Source organism: Protomyces lactucae-debilis, assembly GCF_002105105.1.
Source record: "Protomyces lactucae-debilis strain 12-1054 chromosome Unknown BCR37scaffold_1, whole genome shotgun sequence".
Taxonomy (NCBI): Eukaryota; Fungi; Ascomycota; class Taphrinomycetes; order Taphrinales; family Protomycetaceae; genus Protomyces; species Protomyces lactucae-debilis.
In genome coordinates, this window is record NW_024467993.1 from 523,581 (window position 1) to 537,918 (window position 14,338).

The 14,338-nt window shown below is 50.9% G+C and overlaps 8 protein-coding genes across 8 annotated transcripts; 3 read left to right on the top strand and 5 right to left on the bottom strand.

Moving 5' to 3' along the window:
- Positions 1-976: 976 nt before the first annotated feature.
- BCR37DRAFT_375740 (uncharacterized protein) lies at positions 977-2,956 on the bottom strand. Its single transcript, XM_040868448.1, has 2 exons — positions 2,610-2,956; positions 977-2,570 (listed from the first exon to the last, which is right to left on the bottom strand). Exons 1-2 carry the CDS (start codon positions 2,815-2,817, stop codon positions 1,219-1,221), a joined length of 1,560 nt encoding a protein of 519 aa, XP_040728326.1. The 5' UTR covers positions 2,818-2,956; the 3' UTR covers positions 977-1,218.
- Positions 2,957-3,633: 677 nt separating this feature from the next.
- Positions 3,634-4,953, top strand: BCR37DRAFT_390347 (guanine nucleotide exchange factor; the record flags this gene model as incomplete). Its single annotated transcript, XM_040870838.1, has 1 exon — positions 3,634-4,953. The coding sequence occupies one exon, from the start codon at positions 3,634-3,636 to the stop codon at positions 4,951-4,953; it is 1,320 nt and encodes a 439-aa protein (XP_040728327.1).
- Positions 4,954-5,024: 71 nt separating this feature from the next.
- BCR37DRAFT_333460 (WD40-repeat-containing domain protein) lies at positions 5,025-6,461 on the bottom strand (the record flags this gene model as incomplete). The annotated part of the gene is made up of 1 exon (XM_040867101.1): positions 5,025-6,461. A coding segment is annotated over one exon (1,437 nt), but the record flags the coding sequence as incomplete, so codon positions are not given.
- A 1,276-nt stretch (positions 6,462-7,737) lies between these two features.
- On the bottom strand, positions 7,738-9,078 carry BCR37DRAFT_12308 (U3 small nucleolar ribonucleoprotein imp4). Its single transcript, XM_040866011.1, has 2 exons — positions 8,040-9,078; positions 7,738-7,998 (listed from the first exon to the last, which is right to left on the bottom strand). The coding sequence occupies exon 1, from the start codon at positions 8,984-8,986 to the stop codon at positions 8,126-8,128; it is 861 nt and encodes a 286-aa protein (XP_040728329.1). The 5' UTR covers positions 8,987-9,078; the 3' UTR covers positions 7,738-7,998; positions 8,040-8,125.
- A 67-nt stretch (positions 9,079-9,145) lies between these two features.
- BCR37DRAFT_342281 (GTP-binding protein ypt5) lies at positions 9,146-9,881 on the top strand (the record flags this gene model as incomplete). The annotated part of the gene is made up of 2 exons (XM_040867424.1): positions 9,146-9,277; positions 9,360-9,881. The coding sequence occupies 2 exons, from the start codon at positions 9,146-9,148 to the stop codon at positions 9,879-9,881; spliced, it is 654 nt and encodes a 217-aa protein (XP_040728330.1).
- A 26-nt stretch (positions 9,882-9,907) lies between these two features.
- On the bottom strand, positions 9,908-12,107 carry BCR37DRAFT_375746 (uncharacterized protein). Its single transcript, XM_040868449.1, has one exon. It carries the CDS (start codon positions 12,061-12,063, stop codon positions 9,979-9,981), a length of 2,085 nt encoding a protein of 694 aa, XP_040728331.1. The 5' UTR covers positions 12,064-12,107; the 3' UTR covers positions 9,908-9,978.
- Positions 12,108-12,275: 168 nt separating this feature from the next.
- Positions 12,276-13,283, top strand: BCR37DRAFT_390352 (uncharacterized protein; the record flags this gene model as incomplete). Its single annotated transcript, XM_040870839.1, has 1 exon — positions 12,276-13,283. One exon carries the CDS (start codon positions 12,276-12,278, stop codon positions 13,281-13,283), a length of 1,008 nt encoding a protein of 335 aa, XP_040728332.1.
- Positions 13,284-13,328: 45 nt separating this feature from the next.
- Positions 13,329-14,286, bottom strand: BCR37DRAFT_390353 (uncharacterized protein; the record flags this gene model as incomplete). The annotated part of the gene is made up of 2 exons (XM_040870840.1): positions 13,329-13,339; positions 13,428-14,286. 2 exons carry the CDS (start codon positions 14,284-14,286, stop codon positions 13,329-13,331), a joined length of 870 nt encoding a protein of 289 aa, XP_040728333.1.
- Positions 14,287-14,338: the final 52 nt, after the last annotated feature.

The window sequence follows — 14,338 nt, forward strand, 5'->3', positions numbered from 1 at the left end:
GCCCAAGTATAAAAGAGGCAGCCAAGACACCTGCATGTTAGTCTCGGTCATCGAAAATGGACACAAACTCCAATCTATTGGTTGCATAGCCCACGACTGCTCTTTGCTGACAGGCATCCGTTCCCGCAACATAATCGTCGCAAGACAGACGCAAAACATCATGAAGAACGTCGCAAACACCTTTCCAGCAGTCTTTTCGAAGACATATCCAGCTATGCGTGCGTCATTATTCCGCAGATACGCAGCTGCCTCCGTCCCGCCGTAGAGGAGCATCAACAAAAGACTCGACCGCGCTGCTGTGATATTGAACTTGAGTTGAGATCGTTGAAGGACAACAGATCATATCAGCACATCGTAGATATATGTGTGATAGGGTGAAGCAAGTTCAAGACATCGACCATTGCAAATCGTACAGCACGCTTGGACTCTCGATCACCTCCGGCACAGCTCATAGAGTATTTGAAGAAGTCGGGTGACTGGATCGAGTTCATACAAGCGATGATGCGCAGTGCGCTTTGACCGCTGCAGATTAAGACCAAATCAAGGACCTCAGCTTCAGTCTCTGTGTCTCACATTGCATCTGCTGTGTCAACATCTATTGACGGATTTGAGGGCCTTAAAGCCATTAATGCAAGGCATAGTCTGTCTGGCAGACTAGGCGCGCAGCGACGAGGGCATATCATACACGCCCAACGATGGCAGCTCCCTCCACGTCTCGTCCAGTTGTCAAACTTCCATGATCAGATGGCGCGCCACCACAATCTTTGCATCGGTGCCACGGTGGCGTGTGGTGGTCTCGGGCTGGGAGTGGCTCCCGCACTGTTCGCGGCCGAGCGTACAGATTGTCCGCGGTCCTTTGCTCCATACAAGCGGTTTCTCCCTAAGTGTGTCATAGGCTGACAGCCTCACGACAGTCCAGCGCGCTCTAGTGTACTCCAGTATTGGTTCAGATGAAGACTAAATCTATCTATTCATTATGCAATCGGATAGGAACATAGCAATGGCTCTAATTCTTAACATACTTGTAAATAAAACGACGCACGAGCCTCATGGCGCCTATAGCTATTACTTCGTGGTAACTAGGTACCTTGAAGCTGCCGTCATTGTTCGATTGCAGCAGTCCGTCGAAAGATCTGGGCATGCGTGCGTTTCTCAGCTATGTGCATCGACCTCTGGTGCTCACACTGAAATGAACACGCTCTCCAAGTCCGATATGCCTTAGGCCAAAGGCGATGCGCGCAGAGCAGTACGTCCACGGACTGCAGGTGCTGACAAGAACGCAGCGCGCTTTGCTGGAGATGGCGAGCCTTGCATCTGACGGAATTCAATGCTTCTTTCCTGGAATTGAACGTTGTAGCTGCCTGCTTGATCGTCAAAGTCTCGATCTGGTCCCAAGCCAACGACGACTGGCGGCCAATTGCTCCACAGGTCATTCTGCTCCTGAGCATGTAAATCGTCGACCTCGAGGGATGCAACAGTCGATGCAACTCGTCGTCGTTCGTCTTCCAGATCGTCGACCTTCGCAGCTAAAGACCGACGCCGCGACGAGCTCTTCCAATACAAGAGAGATGACTGAAGTGGTTCGACTTCCGGAAGACTAGAAGAGGAATTGCGACGCATGAAAGAAGGTGTCGAATCCAATCTGGGAGCCGCAGCAGATGACCAGCTTATTGTTGGTGAGGGTGGTAAAGTATCGTATTCGGTATCTTGTTTGACCATCCAACGCTTGAAATGGGAGGCAGCTGAAGGACTGATGTCAACATTGAGCTCTGATGAGCCATGACCATTGCCATGCAACTCGTCAAGCATTGATCTGGGCTTGTCTTGGCTCATACAACAAACCGAATCGCATTTCGGCGGATTTCCAGTGCTAGTCAAGGTCACTGACTCTGATGGTAATAGGAACTCTGAAATGCTCTTCAGCGTCGCCGCGCATTCTCTGGTGCTGACTTTATAGGCCGGCCGCCAGGTCATGATATAAGCCGCACTAGACATCAACGTCAATCCCGATTGCATGAGGCATAGAATGTGGGTGTAGTAAAAGTACTCGTTGCAGACCATAATAAGAGTGAAAACAACACTACAGCCACAGATGCAGAGTACCACAGCAATGGCCGAGCTAATAGCCCATGCTCTGAGGCGTTGATTGTCGATGGTCAGAAGAGGCAGACAGATGCGAAGAGCAGCATAGGCGTTGTGAAGGGCGATTGCTACCATCCATGGCACTGTGATGTCTCTTGGCATCCCGATCACACAAGTGGTGCCTCGCGGTGTACTGCTCACACGATAAAAGCACATTGGCACAAGGGGGAATAGAAGGAGCATGGCCGCGAGGCCACACTGGTACTCCCCGCACTTCATTCGTTTGACGCCAGGATAGTTGATTTGCCTAGCAGTCTCCAGAGTGATGAACAGAAAGACATACAAGGACATGACCGTGATCGAGTTGGAGATGAATGCCTTGATCAAGCAAAGAACTCGCATATCCAACAACGGTAGAGCGAAGAGAAGACGGTAAACGCTTTGATATGCTGCGTAAGTCCATGTGAGGGATGAGATAGCCAAGACCGCTAGACGTTAGCTCTTGTGTGACCTGCGTCGATACATACCCACATCTACCGGAGTCATAGCGAAGCGCTGTTCTTTGCTGGATGGTATCCGCTCGCACATGATGGCCGAGGACAATGTGATGCTGAATATGAGGAGGGCCAACGACAAGAGCCATCCAGCAGGTTGTTCGAGTCGCTGTCCAGTTATTTCGGCATCCACGCTGCTCAAATACGCCGCAGCTCGTGTTTGGCCAAAAGAATATACCATCGCATGAAAGGCTCTGACGATGTTGGCTGGCGCGACCCGCAGGTTGCCACTCGCTGTTGTATCTGGAGCTCCAAGCCTTCAAGAGTGGGACTGGGCGAAGTTATATATGTGAGCACCATGCACAGACGCATTTTTCAATTTGAGGTCAAGGACTGGCCAGCAATCAGCCGTCCTCGGAGACCTCCCTGTCCCTGACCAGCTTGGTCTCAATTAATTACTGTCAACGGCCGTCATATGGGCGCGGCCAATAGGTACCCCCGACAGAAACGCACACGCGTGCGCTTTGGCCTCTAAACATGCATCGTTATTAAGCATGTATTCTTGCGTGTTCGTAGCGATAATCAATGACGAGTCGCCCGGGAGAAACTCAGTATCGGAGTCGCAGTCGGAATGAACACGCACTGAATCTCTCATCGTGTACAATGGCAAAGAGCATAGCCTCACTGAGAGCTGTGCGTGGAGCTGTCTGGCTGTACTCATTTGCGATTGAGTATGTACATTCTGCTTGTCCGAGCACTTTGAGCAGCTGGCTATTAAGCTGATCACTCCAAGGACGTCTACCGATCAGCGCAAGATGCCACGCGTAGCTATTATTTGTGGAGTCCTAGTCGAATACTTGCACGGTTGTAGGCGTGTAGATGGCGATGCTTCCCAAGAAAGACTCGAAAAGGAAGTCAGTCGCGACATCCCATCACACACAGACTCGGTACCCTACTTGATCCCTGCTGCTGCGATTTCCAAGCACAGATCGTTGTCTTCTCCAAACACTGCGCTCCGTCAGCTCACATTGACTGCATCTTCGCGTCCCTTCGCGGGATGTCGCAAATCGATGTGCGCTCGCTGTTGGAACTGCTCGAGTCACCTTTACAAGGCTCACGAGAGGCTGCTCTGTCCACAGTGACGAGCCTCAAGGAGCTGACACGCGATGCAAACATTGCTCAACCTCTTTACACTCCATATGGTCTATCATGTCTACTGCGTTATGGCTTCCCTGAGGCGCAAGAGTATGATACGACCGCTCTTGAAGCACAGCGATGCCTTGCAAACGCTCTTCTTCAGTCCAATAACTGCGTTGAGCTCCTCATGAAGGACGAAGTTGGAGGACTTGCGAGGATGCTCCAAGTGGCCTTGCAAGTTCAAGCGACAGCCGCATCTGATTTCTTGCTCGGGCGCATTCTCTTCTTGCTATGTACAAAGTCAGCGAATGGTTTTGTCAGCCAAGCTGGACAGAACAGCATTGAAAGCCTCCAAAAGATCTTGGAAGGTCTACAGTATCGTCACTTCGAGAAGTACTGTCCAGGAGATGCTACACAAGGAGCGGCAACGGTTGAGCTGCTCAAGTTATTATACTCCCTGACAGTCTTTGCGCCAGATATTGTCAAGCACATGGCAAAACTTACGCGAGTGGTTCTTGCATTGCTTGATCAAGCCAGCCACGAAGGTCAGATCGATGTGTTGCATCACGCAATCAGTCTCTTGACAAATCTTGAGATAGCGCCCGAAGAACTCGGATCGTGCTTTCCAATTTTGCCGAATCTTCTACTCTCTCGTCTTGAAGCGACCCTGGAAGAGCTCAAGGATGGTCAGCGTGGAGGACGATCTCTCAAAGCCGATGAGAAAGCCGCACCTCTCTTGTCGTTGCTCTCAAAAATCGCTGCATGTGGTCACAAGGAAACGCGCAACTTACTACGTGACCGACTCTTGGTACAAGATGCCGAGAGACATGTACCACTGGGACGCGGTCAGTCTCTCGCATCGCGTCTTTTGCATACGACAACAACCTCTGGATCTCTGACTGCGCGAGAGTGTATCTCTGCGCTTCTCTATGAGCTCTCTGATAGCGACCCACAACAATTTGTGCTTAATGTTGGGTACGGCTATGCCTCTGGTTTCTTGACAGCACACGGCCTACCGACGCCTCGACTTGAACAAGGCCAAGTAAATCCCATCACAGGACAGAAAACAGCAGACGAGGAAGCAGACTATGCCTCTTTAGAAGACATGACTGATGAGGAGAAAGAACGAGAAGCTGAGCGGCTTTTCGTTCTCTTTGACCGGCTCAAGAAAACTGGTATCGTTGATGTCAAAGATCCTATCAGAGAAGCAGTTGAGTCAGGCAGGTTCGAGGAAATGTAGGTATCGACTTCAAGCTACTACTTTTTGCCCCGTGGCGTGAACTTGAATTTTTTGCGCCGGGCCTCTTCAGCATCATCTTCTTGCTCATCCGGCTCTGCGAAAATTGTCGGCGCATCGCCATAGACGCTCGTAAACATAGGCTTTTCCTTGGCCTTTTGGTCGTACTTGAGCAACGCCTCTCTGGGATCTTCCTCCAGATACTGTCTTGCACTGTCAATCACTTTCCTCTCCAGCTTACGTTCATCGGAGGGCAAATCAGGACGGTGAGATCTTTTCGGATCCTTGCGAGCTTCAGTCTGCATGCGTTTGAGCATCGCCGAGCTACCGCCGCCCAACACGGGATCCGCACCAGCCTTTTCAGCATCTGCATCATAGGCAATGGTCTCTACCGCCATTGTTTCTGCAAGATCGTCGACGTGCCTATGTTTGGGCGCCTTTGCAAGAACCAGCTTGGCTCCATGAGAGGATCGATCGGGATCAAACAGCACCGAAACTGTACCATCGGCATGGGCTGCCAGAATTTGGTCCAACTTGGCGTGATAGTCAACGCGCATACAAGGAGAAGAAAAGGCTATCCGCTGCAGGAGATCCAAAGTTTTGCTGCTGAAGACAGCAATGTGTGCCGAACTACCCTGCGACGTCGGAGTCAAGATTTGCTGGTTGTTTGGCGAGAAGAGGACATTTGTCTCTTCGTAGTCGCGATTAGGCAGAGGCTGATTGGTTGAGTGAATAGGTGACTTGAACATGCGCTGGTCCCAGAGCTTCACGACCGAGGCCCCTCTTGATGCAAACGAATGCCCATCTTGCGAGAAGGCGAGGCCAGTCACCGTATCACCAACGCCATGCGCTTCGAGCACTATACCTCCCATAGGACGGTGCGTTGGTCCATCTGTCGACCATAAGCTAAGCGTGCCATCTGCATAGGCGCCACCGATCATCTTACCGTCTGTGCTGTACGCCATTGCACTGCACTTGATTTTGCCTTGACCCGCTACACGCGCCTTGTGCACAAGAACTTGCTTGCACCGCTTGAAATTGTTGACGTCCCATAGTCGAATAGTCGAGTCAGCAGAGCTAGAAGCGCATTGCTCAGCCAGCTTCGGGTGCCAAGCGCCTCCGGTACATTCGGAAACATGACCAGCCGTTCCTTTCAGGTCTCGCAGATACGGGTCTCCTCGAACTATTTGCCCAACGTCGTCTCCATCGCGTGTGAGAATGGTGGGTTGCCAAGTCGCCGCGACAACCAAGATCAAACGACCAGTTGCATTGAATGAACAAGCACGAATCTGATGACCCTCTTGCGTTTGTGTGGTCTTGAAGGGACGTCGCTCTGCTGACATACCGCCAAAGTCCCATAGACAAAGCTGTCCATCGCGAGAGCCTGTCACGACGCGCGCACCAGAAGGATCCAATGCCAGTCCAGAGACTGGACGACTATGCCCACCAAGCTTGATTTCATGAGAGCAAGGTAGCAATTTGACATCGCCTTCGTCATCTTCGTCGCTACTGACCTCGAGCGAATCGTCCGAGGCATGACTTGGCGCCTTGCGCGGAGCTAGTTCAATTGGGTGAGTGCGTCGGCTTCGTTCATATGCTGCATTGATGTCTGTCTGAGCTGACCGCTGCCCAAATTGGGTTGTGCCAAGGAAGGCCTCTAATGCTGCATCTTCATCTGCACTCATCTCGCCTGTCCTCGTCCTAATGGCGACATATGGGTGCGAGCTGTTGCATAGCTTGTTGAAAAAAAGCGAAAGTTGCCTTTGTTCATCGCTCCGGCTCCACAAACTTGCGAGCACAAAAAGCAAGAGCAGAGACAGTTCAGTTCAGGCCGAAGGGGGAAGCCAGACGTGATGTTTCTGTTGGCAGAGTAGCTCAGTAGTAGTCTAGGTCTAATTAAACGACCATGATTCAGAGAACGAACTTCAAATATGTACGCCTGAGGGGCTATCTATGCGAGGGATGATCGGCTGAGCAGCCGGAAACCCCTGAAACTCATGCAAGCCGATGACGTTCAACAGATCGTCGACTCGGGCAATCGACAAGTGGTCTGATACTCGGTCAGGACTCAAGGCTTAAGGGGCAAGCGCTCGATGCGCCTTGATTTTTTAAAGCGTACAATTCTTATTTTCCTGCCCCTGAAATTTTGTAACGCTCAAAATGAATTTTATCAATGCATCTGCAGCCTTGATTGGTGGCCATGGACTGAAAGCGCAACCTTGTCGCTACCCAATAGCCTGATCTTGAAGGAATCTAAGCTCATTACACGCTAAAAGTCCATCTTGATAAGGAAGTCATCTCCACGCCGATTGTCATGTCGCATGCGCTGTCGACCCCCCTTGGCGATATCAGAAGAAGGGTTCACCTGATTAGCCCCTGAGCCTTGGAGACAGCCAGGGAGCCAGCACATATAACACGGCCAAGCCCCAAACCCTTTCATCAAATGAAAATGCAATGTGGGTCTTCACTTAACGTAAAAGCAAGCTAATCGTGCCTTAGCCTGCCTCCTGCGCAAATGGCTTTTAGTCACCCTCAGTCTCCTCGTTCAGGTCAGGTCCTTTGATGTTCTCCAGCCCAAATGCAGACAGTGCCATTGCATATTCACGGTCTACCGAATGCCAAAAACTACAAAAGACGACACGATTTGCAAAATCGCTACAATGGCAATGCAAAACAATGTGATGGCAGATGGTATTTGGTGCGACACTCAGTCAGTCAAGACCAACGCCGTTCAAAATGTCGCCACCACGACCGCGAGCTTCACTGCTTGGCGTGTCGATATTCAGAAGGACCAGGCTGCTTTTTCGGGACGTTCACCAAATGCAGAGCCCGACTGCTTCAGACAAGATGCGATTTGCGAATATGCAGAGTGGGACGTTGATTGTAGCGACTGTGAAAAGGAAGTGCGCTGCAGAAAGTAGAATTTGAGAATCACGTTCGCCACCCACGATCATGAACCCTGATCGTGATTGCTGCGTTTTATGCTTCTGTGCTGCAATTGCTGGATGTGAGCGACACTATTGCAGTCAGTGTGATGCTAGGCTACAGCTTTGTGTAAGTCTCAATTAGTATTTTTTGCCTGATCGAACCCTGACTAACGCCATGCATGCGGACGTCGAGGACGTCGATGGTCCGAAAGAAGCTCGTAACTGAATCATATAGACGAGAAGTCATATCACTCAACGGCCATGACACCACGCTTATGCCGTTGAAAGGGCTTGAGGCGCCATTCGACGTCTGCATCAGTCTGCTCAATCGTGCCCAGCTTGATTTCATATAGCTTCATGTCAAAGCGTGGGCCGACTTCTGCCAGCTCGACTTCCTTGCCTGATGTCTTGACAAAGACGTGATTGCGGAAGGAGATGTAGTCATCCTGATTGCTGAAAGTCACCACCCGTGGGCTGGTAACGGGTGGCGAGGGAGGGAACAAGGCTTTGAGCACCTTGCACGTGCGCTCGCCGAGCTTTGAATTGAGGTTGTTGAGAATGATGTTCGGATACGCCTCAGAAACACTGCCGACATTGGCAATATCATGCCTCAATGTCACATTGTGCAAGGTAAAGGACACAGTCGGCCCATAGGGAAAGTGTGAGATGACCAGGGCGTCTGGTTTACCGCGTGTTTCGTGTAGGATGATCAGGTCCGACACTTCACCTGACCGACAAGCACCAGCTATATCAGCAACGACGTGATTACCTCTGTTGATTCGCTGTGAATTGGGTATCAGCAGCCGCATCTCCTTGGCAAACTGGCCAAGCTTCGTCGAGGGATCTCTAGACGTTGTTATCAAGACTTTTGGTTCGCGCTCCCCCAAATTGCGGTACTCGTCATCCAGATCACCAAGCTCTGCTCCCTCGTCGAACTTGTAGTCTGCCCTGAGCTGTGTATCGTCTCGAATGGACTTGCGCAGGTTTGTGCTATCATTTTCCAGGGCCCTCTTGATTTGCGACCTCTTATCATGCAGCTGTGCTTCTTGGATCTGCTGCATACGCGCATGCAGATACTGCCGCCGCTCTCTTGCTGTCTTCCTGAGCATCTTGGCCTCTCTCTGCACCTCTCTTGTCCTTGCTCTCGAGTCTTCTCTCAGTTCTCTGTCGCAGTTTTCGAAACATTTTGTTGACTGGGGTTAGGGCGACCACCGCTCTCTCTTGGCGGCAGCTTCCAAGCCAACTCCCATACACATATCATAGTCGCCATGTCCGTCGAGCTCAACCAGGGAAAGCTCTTTCAATTCAAGCTCGTCCTCCTGGGTGAGTCCGCCGTCGGCAAGTCATCGCTTGTCATGCGCTTCGTCAAGGGACAATTCTCAGACTTTCGCGAATCAACCGTATGTCGCACTTCCAGAGCCCGCCCATTACGCGCGCAGTTGCTGGCTTGATGACGCGTCTACTGCATGCTGACTGCTCTAGATTGGCGCCGCATTCCTGACACAAACGCTTGCTCTAGACGAGGAAACCACAGTCAAGTTTGAAATTTGGGACACGGCAGGTCAAGAGCGCTACAAGTCGCTTGCACCCATGTACTACCGCAACGCTAATTGCGCTGTGGTTGTGTATGATATCACACAAGCTGCGTCGCTCGACAAGGCAAAAGCTTGGGTGAAGGAATTACAGAGGCAGGCGCAGGATAATATTGTCATTGCTCTTGCTGGTAACAAGTTGGATCTTGCAGCAGACAAGCGTGCCATCCAAACGGCCGATGCACAGGCGTATGCGGATGAAGCAGGATTGTTGTTCTTTGAGACGAGTGCAAAGGAATCCGAGAATGTGCAGGCATTATTTGAGGCTGTTGCACGCAAGTTGCCCCTTGATCAGCCAACAAATCGCGCGGGAGGTGCGCGGCATGCGTCAGCGGCAGCGAGACAAGGAGGCGTAGACCTCAGTCGACCTGCGGCAGGTGGACTGACTGGACCTGGAGGCTGTCAGTGTTGAGGAAGAACGGGCGTGGCTCGATAATCATCAGGCTGGTGCAATTCTACATCTTTTAAGCGTTATAACGACCTGTATATGCTTTTTCTTTTTACAGTATTCATGGCAACAATTTGGAAGGAAGTGTCTCTTTGGGTCTGTACACGTCGAGGGCAACAGGCAATGCACCAGAGTATCCAACATCACCCTGTGCCGTTTCGAGCTTCTTGGTCACTTTACCAAGTAGCTTTGCAATGAGGTGATCATCCATCAAGCCTTCCACCAAGACCTTCTTAACACCTTTTGCCATGGCAGAGCCCAAATTTTGTAAACCTTGCACCTCTCCATTGAGCAAGCCAGGTTGCTTCTCCACCTCAATCACTTGTGATGCCTTGACAAGGGCCATAATGAAGTTGAGCAATTCTTGATCTAAAATTGCAGGAAGACACACATGAACACCCATCTGCACTTCACAAGAATCGTTTTCCACCAAGGCAAGTGCTGCTTCTTTTTGGACCTGTTTAGGCTTGTTGTCATCAGCATCTTCTACTTCCTGGTTCAATGTATCCTTGTCTGCCTTTGTTGGCAACGGTGGCAACAAGTGCTCATGATGCGGTAGCAAGTACGTCGGCAGTGTGAATGTCGCATCAGCACCACCAAGTCGTACAATCTTACCCATGGCCATATCGGAGACAAGGGTACGGTACACTAGCACATCGCCAAACTCGAGGTGCGTGACAATGTCGTAGGCAGAAATGGTTGGCACAGCAGCCAACCCAGTCACATCTACTAGCTGTACTGCAAAATGCGCTTCTTCCGTCCATTGGGCAACACGCTTTTCGAGCTTGCGCAGCTCGGCGTTGCGTTTTGTATACTCCTTGAAGAGCTCCGATTCCAGTAAGGACTTGAGCCATCCACCAGAGCCAGCTGCAGTGATTGAGGAGATCTTTATTGGATGCGAATAAGCCAGAACATTGAGGAGCATACGAAGTAGAAGTGGCAGACGATGCAGGAATCGGCGAATTGCAGGAGGCGTCAGATTTTGTAACGTCGTAACTTTGATGGACCGTTGTGGCGGGTTGACAATGGATGGAACAGCATGCAAGTATGCACAAATACCGGCACGGTCGTCCTGCTCATCCAGGTCCTCCGTTGTGCCATTCTGCGATTGACGAGCTTTTTGACGACGCAACTTGCCACGGCACTGTTCAATGCTGCTCGTCGAGGCAATCCACGCCAGAGTCGAATGATAGTGTTCGTGAGCTTCTTCATCCTCTGGCGATAGTTTCGCAACTTGGACAGCTTCAAGCCCTTCCTTCGCACTGACAGCTGCAGGAGCATGGCCATCAGACATGTAATCAGTCATTTTGGTCATTTTCACACCCGGCGTTATTGGTAATGCCTGTGCACTGGCTGCTGCTTGCAGAAGTGGTGTATTTGTCTGCATAAGTGCCCCGCCATCTTTGGAGCTTCGAGTGCGTTCAGCAAGATCGCCAAAAGTCATTTCATACTGACCGCCCTTGACATTCCCGTAGACATCACCAATCACGATACGCCTGAAGAGAGGAATGACAACCTTGTCTGCCTGCAACGCCAACTCCATATCATCAGAGAGTTTAATGCCTACTTCAATACCATGTACGGTGATGGTGAGATTCGATAGACAAAACGTCAGTCCACGCACGACAAAGAGACCATCGACGTCGGTATCAATCTCGAGAGCGGGAATATTGAAGAAGGCCACTTTGTCACTGACGAAGTGCAGCTGGTTTAGGACTGATCGCAGCATTGCTCGGACTCGTGTTGATAGCCAGTCAAATTGGAATAGTCCAATGAAGAAGATGAGTGGAAAGCAGAGAAAAGTAAAGATACGCCATAAAAGCCAAGAGGTTGCGCAGATGGAATAGACCACATTGAGGCCTGCAATTAAGGACCAGACTGGAACGTCTGGGAAGATGCGACTTCCGTTGTATGCGCCAAGGAGAATAAAGTACACGAGAAGAGGAGCACCCGAGAGGATCCACCAGCTGGGCCACTCATAAAGAAAGACGGAGAGGAGGACAGCGAGGGCAAAGAATGTCGGGAGCGAGACGTGAAAGAGGTCAACGATAGGATCTGCCACGGGCTGCTTTGCGGCTGCAGAGGGTTCTTTTGCCGCGAGCAATGATGATGGGAGGCGTATGAGGCCTGCTCTCCGCTTGCTCATCTACTGTACAAGGCTGTTGGTATGGTCACAGAGGTCATCTGTTTGTTTCATGCGAATGTCCCACATAAAAAAGAAGAAAAGCTCAGTGGTACGTCACTTTGACGACGCTTCTCTCCTCGACACGAAATAGATACGAGTCAGCTAATTATTACTCAGCATCTTCTGGATTGAAGCTCTACTATTGCTGGCGTTGCTTATTGCCTATCGCTCATATGAACGCTGACGATGTCTTTGAGATTGTAGACAACGACATCATCAAGACCATCTGCCACACATTCAAGCTGCCTCCACCTGAAGAGGACACATTCCTATATGCGGCAGAAGGCATTCAACTAAAGCTACATCATGTACAAGAAGAGCTGAAGTCCGGTCGAAAATGGCAGTACCAGTTCAAAGGGCAGCTGGTAGATGTCACCCAAAGCGATGTTGACGCCTACACGCACATCTTCAAATCATCCACAGCGACGGCAAAACTCCTCAAATCCTTCTTGGAGAATGCGAAAAAGAACTCTACGCGGCCTGCTATTGCCGCCTACTTGAACATCAGGAGACGAATTGTGCCAGTGCTCGAAGCGAAGCTGTCTCGCAAGAAGACACACTTGAACCCCTTCTTCGATATCTGGTGTCTGGCATGCAAGCAACTAGGCTTCATGGGACCGCTACAGGTCGGTGGCTATGATGATCCGAGAAAGGTCCATCTGACGCATTCACTGCTGCCTATCTTTATGCACCATTTCGGGTGTGCTGTGCCGTGTTGGGAAACGCTCCAACTCATCGAGCTTGTAGCTGCTCATCGCCTTGTGCTCGACGTTGGGTGTGGAAACGGTTACTGGACGTGGATTCTGCGTAATATGGGCGTGCAGGTTGAAGCAGTGGACGACAAGTCTTCCAGTTGGCGAACCATGTGGATCGATGATATCGTTGGTGCTGATGCTGTGACTTACCTCAAGAAACGCAAGTCTGCAGACGAAGTCTTGCTGCTCGTCTACCCAATCGTCGGCGGTAACAAACTGACGCAGCGCATCCTGGAAGCCTTCAAGGGAGACACAGTCTGTTATGTTGGCACACAGAATGCCAATCGATATACTGCATTCGCAGACAAGACCATGATGGAGTACTTTGAGCAACGTGGCGGGTGGCAGATGGTCGCAAGTAGCCCGATGCCAAGCTTCCCTGGGAAGGATGATGCTTTGCAAATTTTCGTTAGAGTCACCAAGTAAGGCGAATTCGGTTGCGAACGAGAAAAAGCGCTGTTGCTCCCATGGCTATCGTGACACTGCCGCTTATCAATAAGTCAGCCTGCTTACTGCCCCATCTGTCCGTCACTACAGAGTGCATATGTGCCCAGATCGAGTGAGGCCCACCCTGCTTCAGGACCAAATTCAACAAGGTCGACAAGATGTAAATCTCCAGGGGACGCTTTCCAGTTGCTTCCAGGACTCGTCTCAGCGGATCTGGAAGATGCGGCACTGCTGCAGCGACGGCAAGATATTTGAGGATAGCAACGCCTGTTGTAACAAGCGCAAAACTCGGCGTCCAGAGTGCCTTTGAGATGGGTGCATAGCATGGCATAAGCAGATGAAGCGCATTACCTGAGAATAGCATCACTATAGAGAGCACGACTTTCCACCGGCGATTGAAGAAGCGGGAATCGGCAAAAGTGCTGCCAGCAAGCATACTGAAGGCTGTTGTCAACGTGCCAAGGAGGCCTTCAGGGTCGAACTTTGGCGTGTACATGCGCCGCTTGCCGAACAAGCCCATGTCAAGCTTAGACTGTGCCGTTTTGCTTGGATCGGGGTCTCTGTAGTCTGGATGGGCAAAAGGATTGAAGGCATTGTCTGCAAAACCCAGGGAGATGGCGTACCAGGCCAACAGCAAGGGAATGCCGTTGAAGCGACATAGAAGGCTTCTTGCTGGGCCATTGATGAGCAAGAGTGACAGGCCCAACCGCTGTAGGACACCAAGCATGCGGATTGGTGTGCCTTGTGCTTGTGCACTGATGGCATTGAGTGCCAGTCCGAGTCCAACAAGACCAACACTACGGCGCACCGGGCTTGGCGACATGCCAGCAAGAAATGCAAAGGTAGGGAAGATGGTGTCTGCATAGGTGATTTGATCAATATAGCCAGAGTGAGCCAGAGCTTTCGTTTGAGAGAGGTTGATGAGCGTCATCTCGAGCGTGGTCAAGCCACGGACAATGTCGCGAACTGGATCCCGCGACATGTTGTCAGTGCAGCTCAGCGCGATCAATATTTGGATACCAGATTGAAGCTGA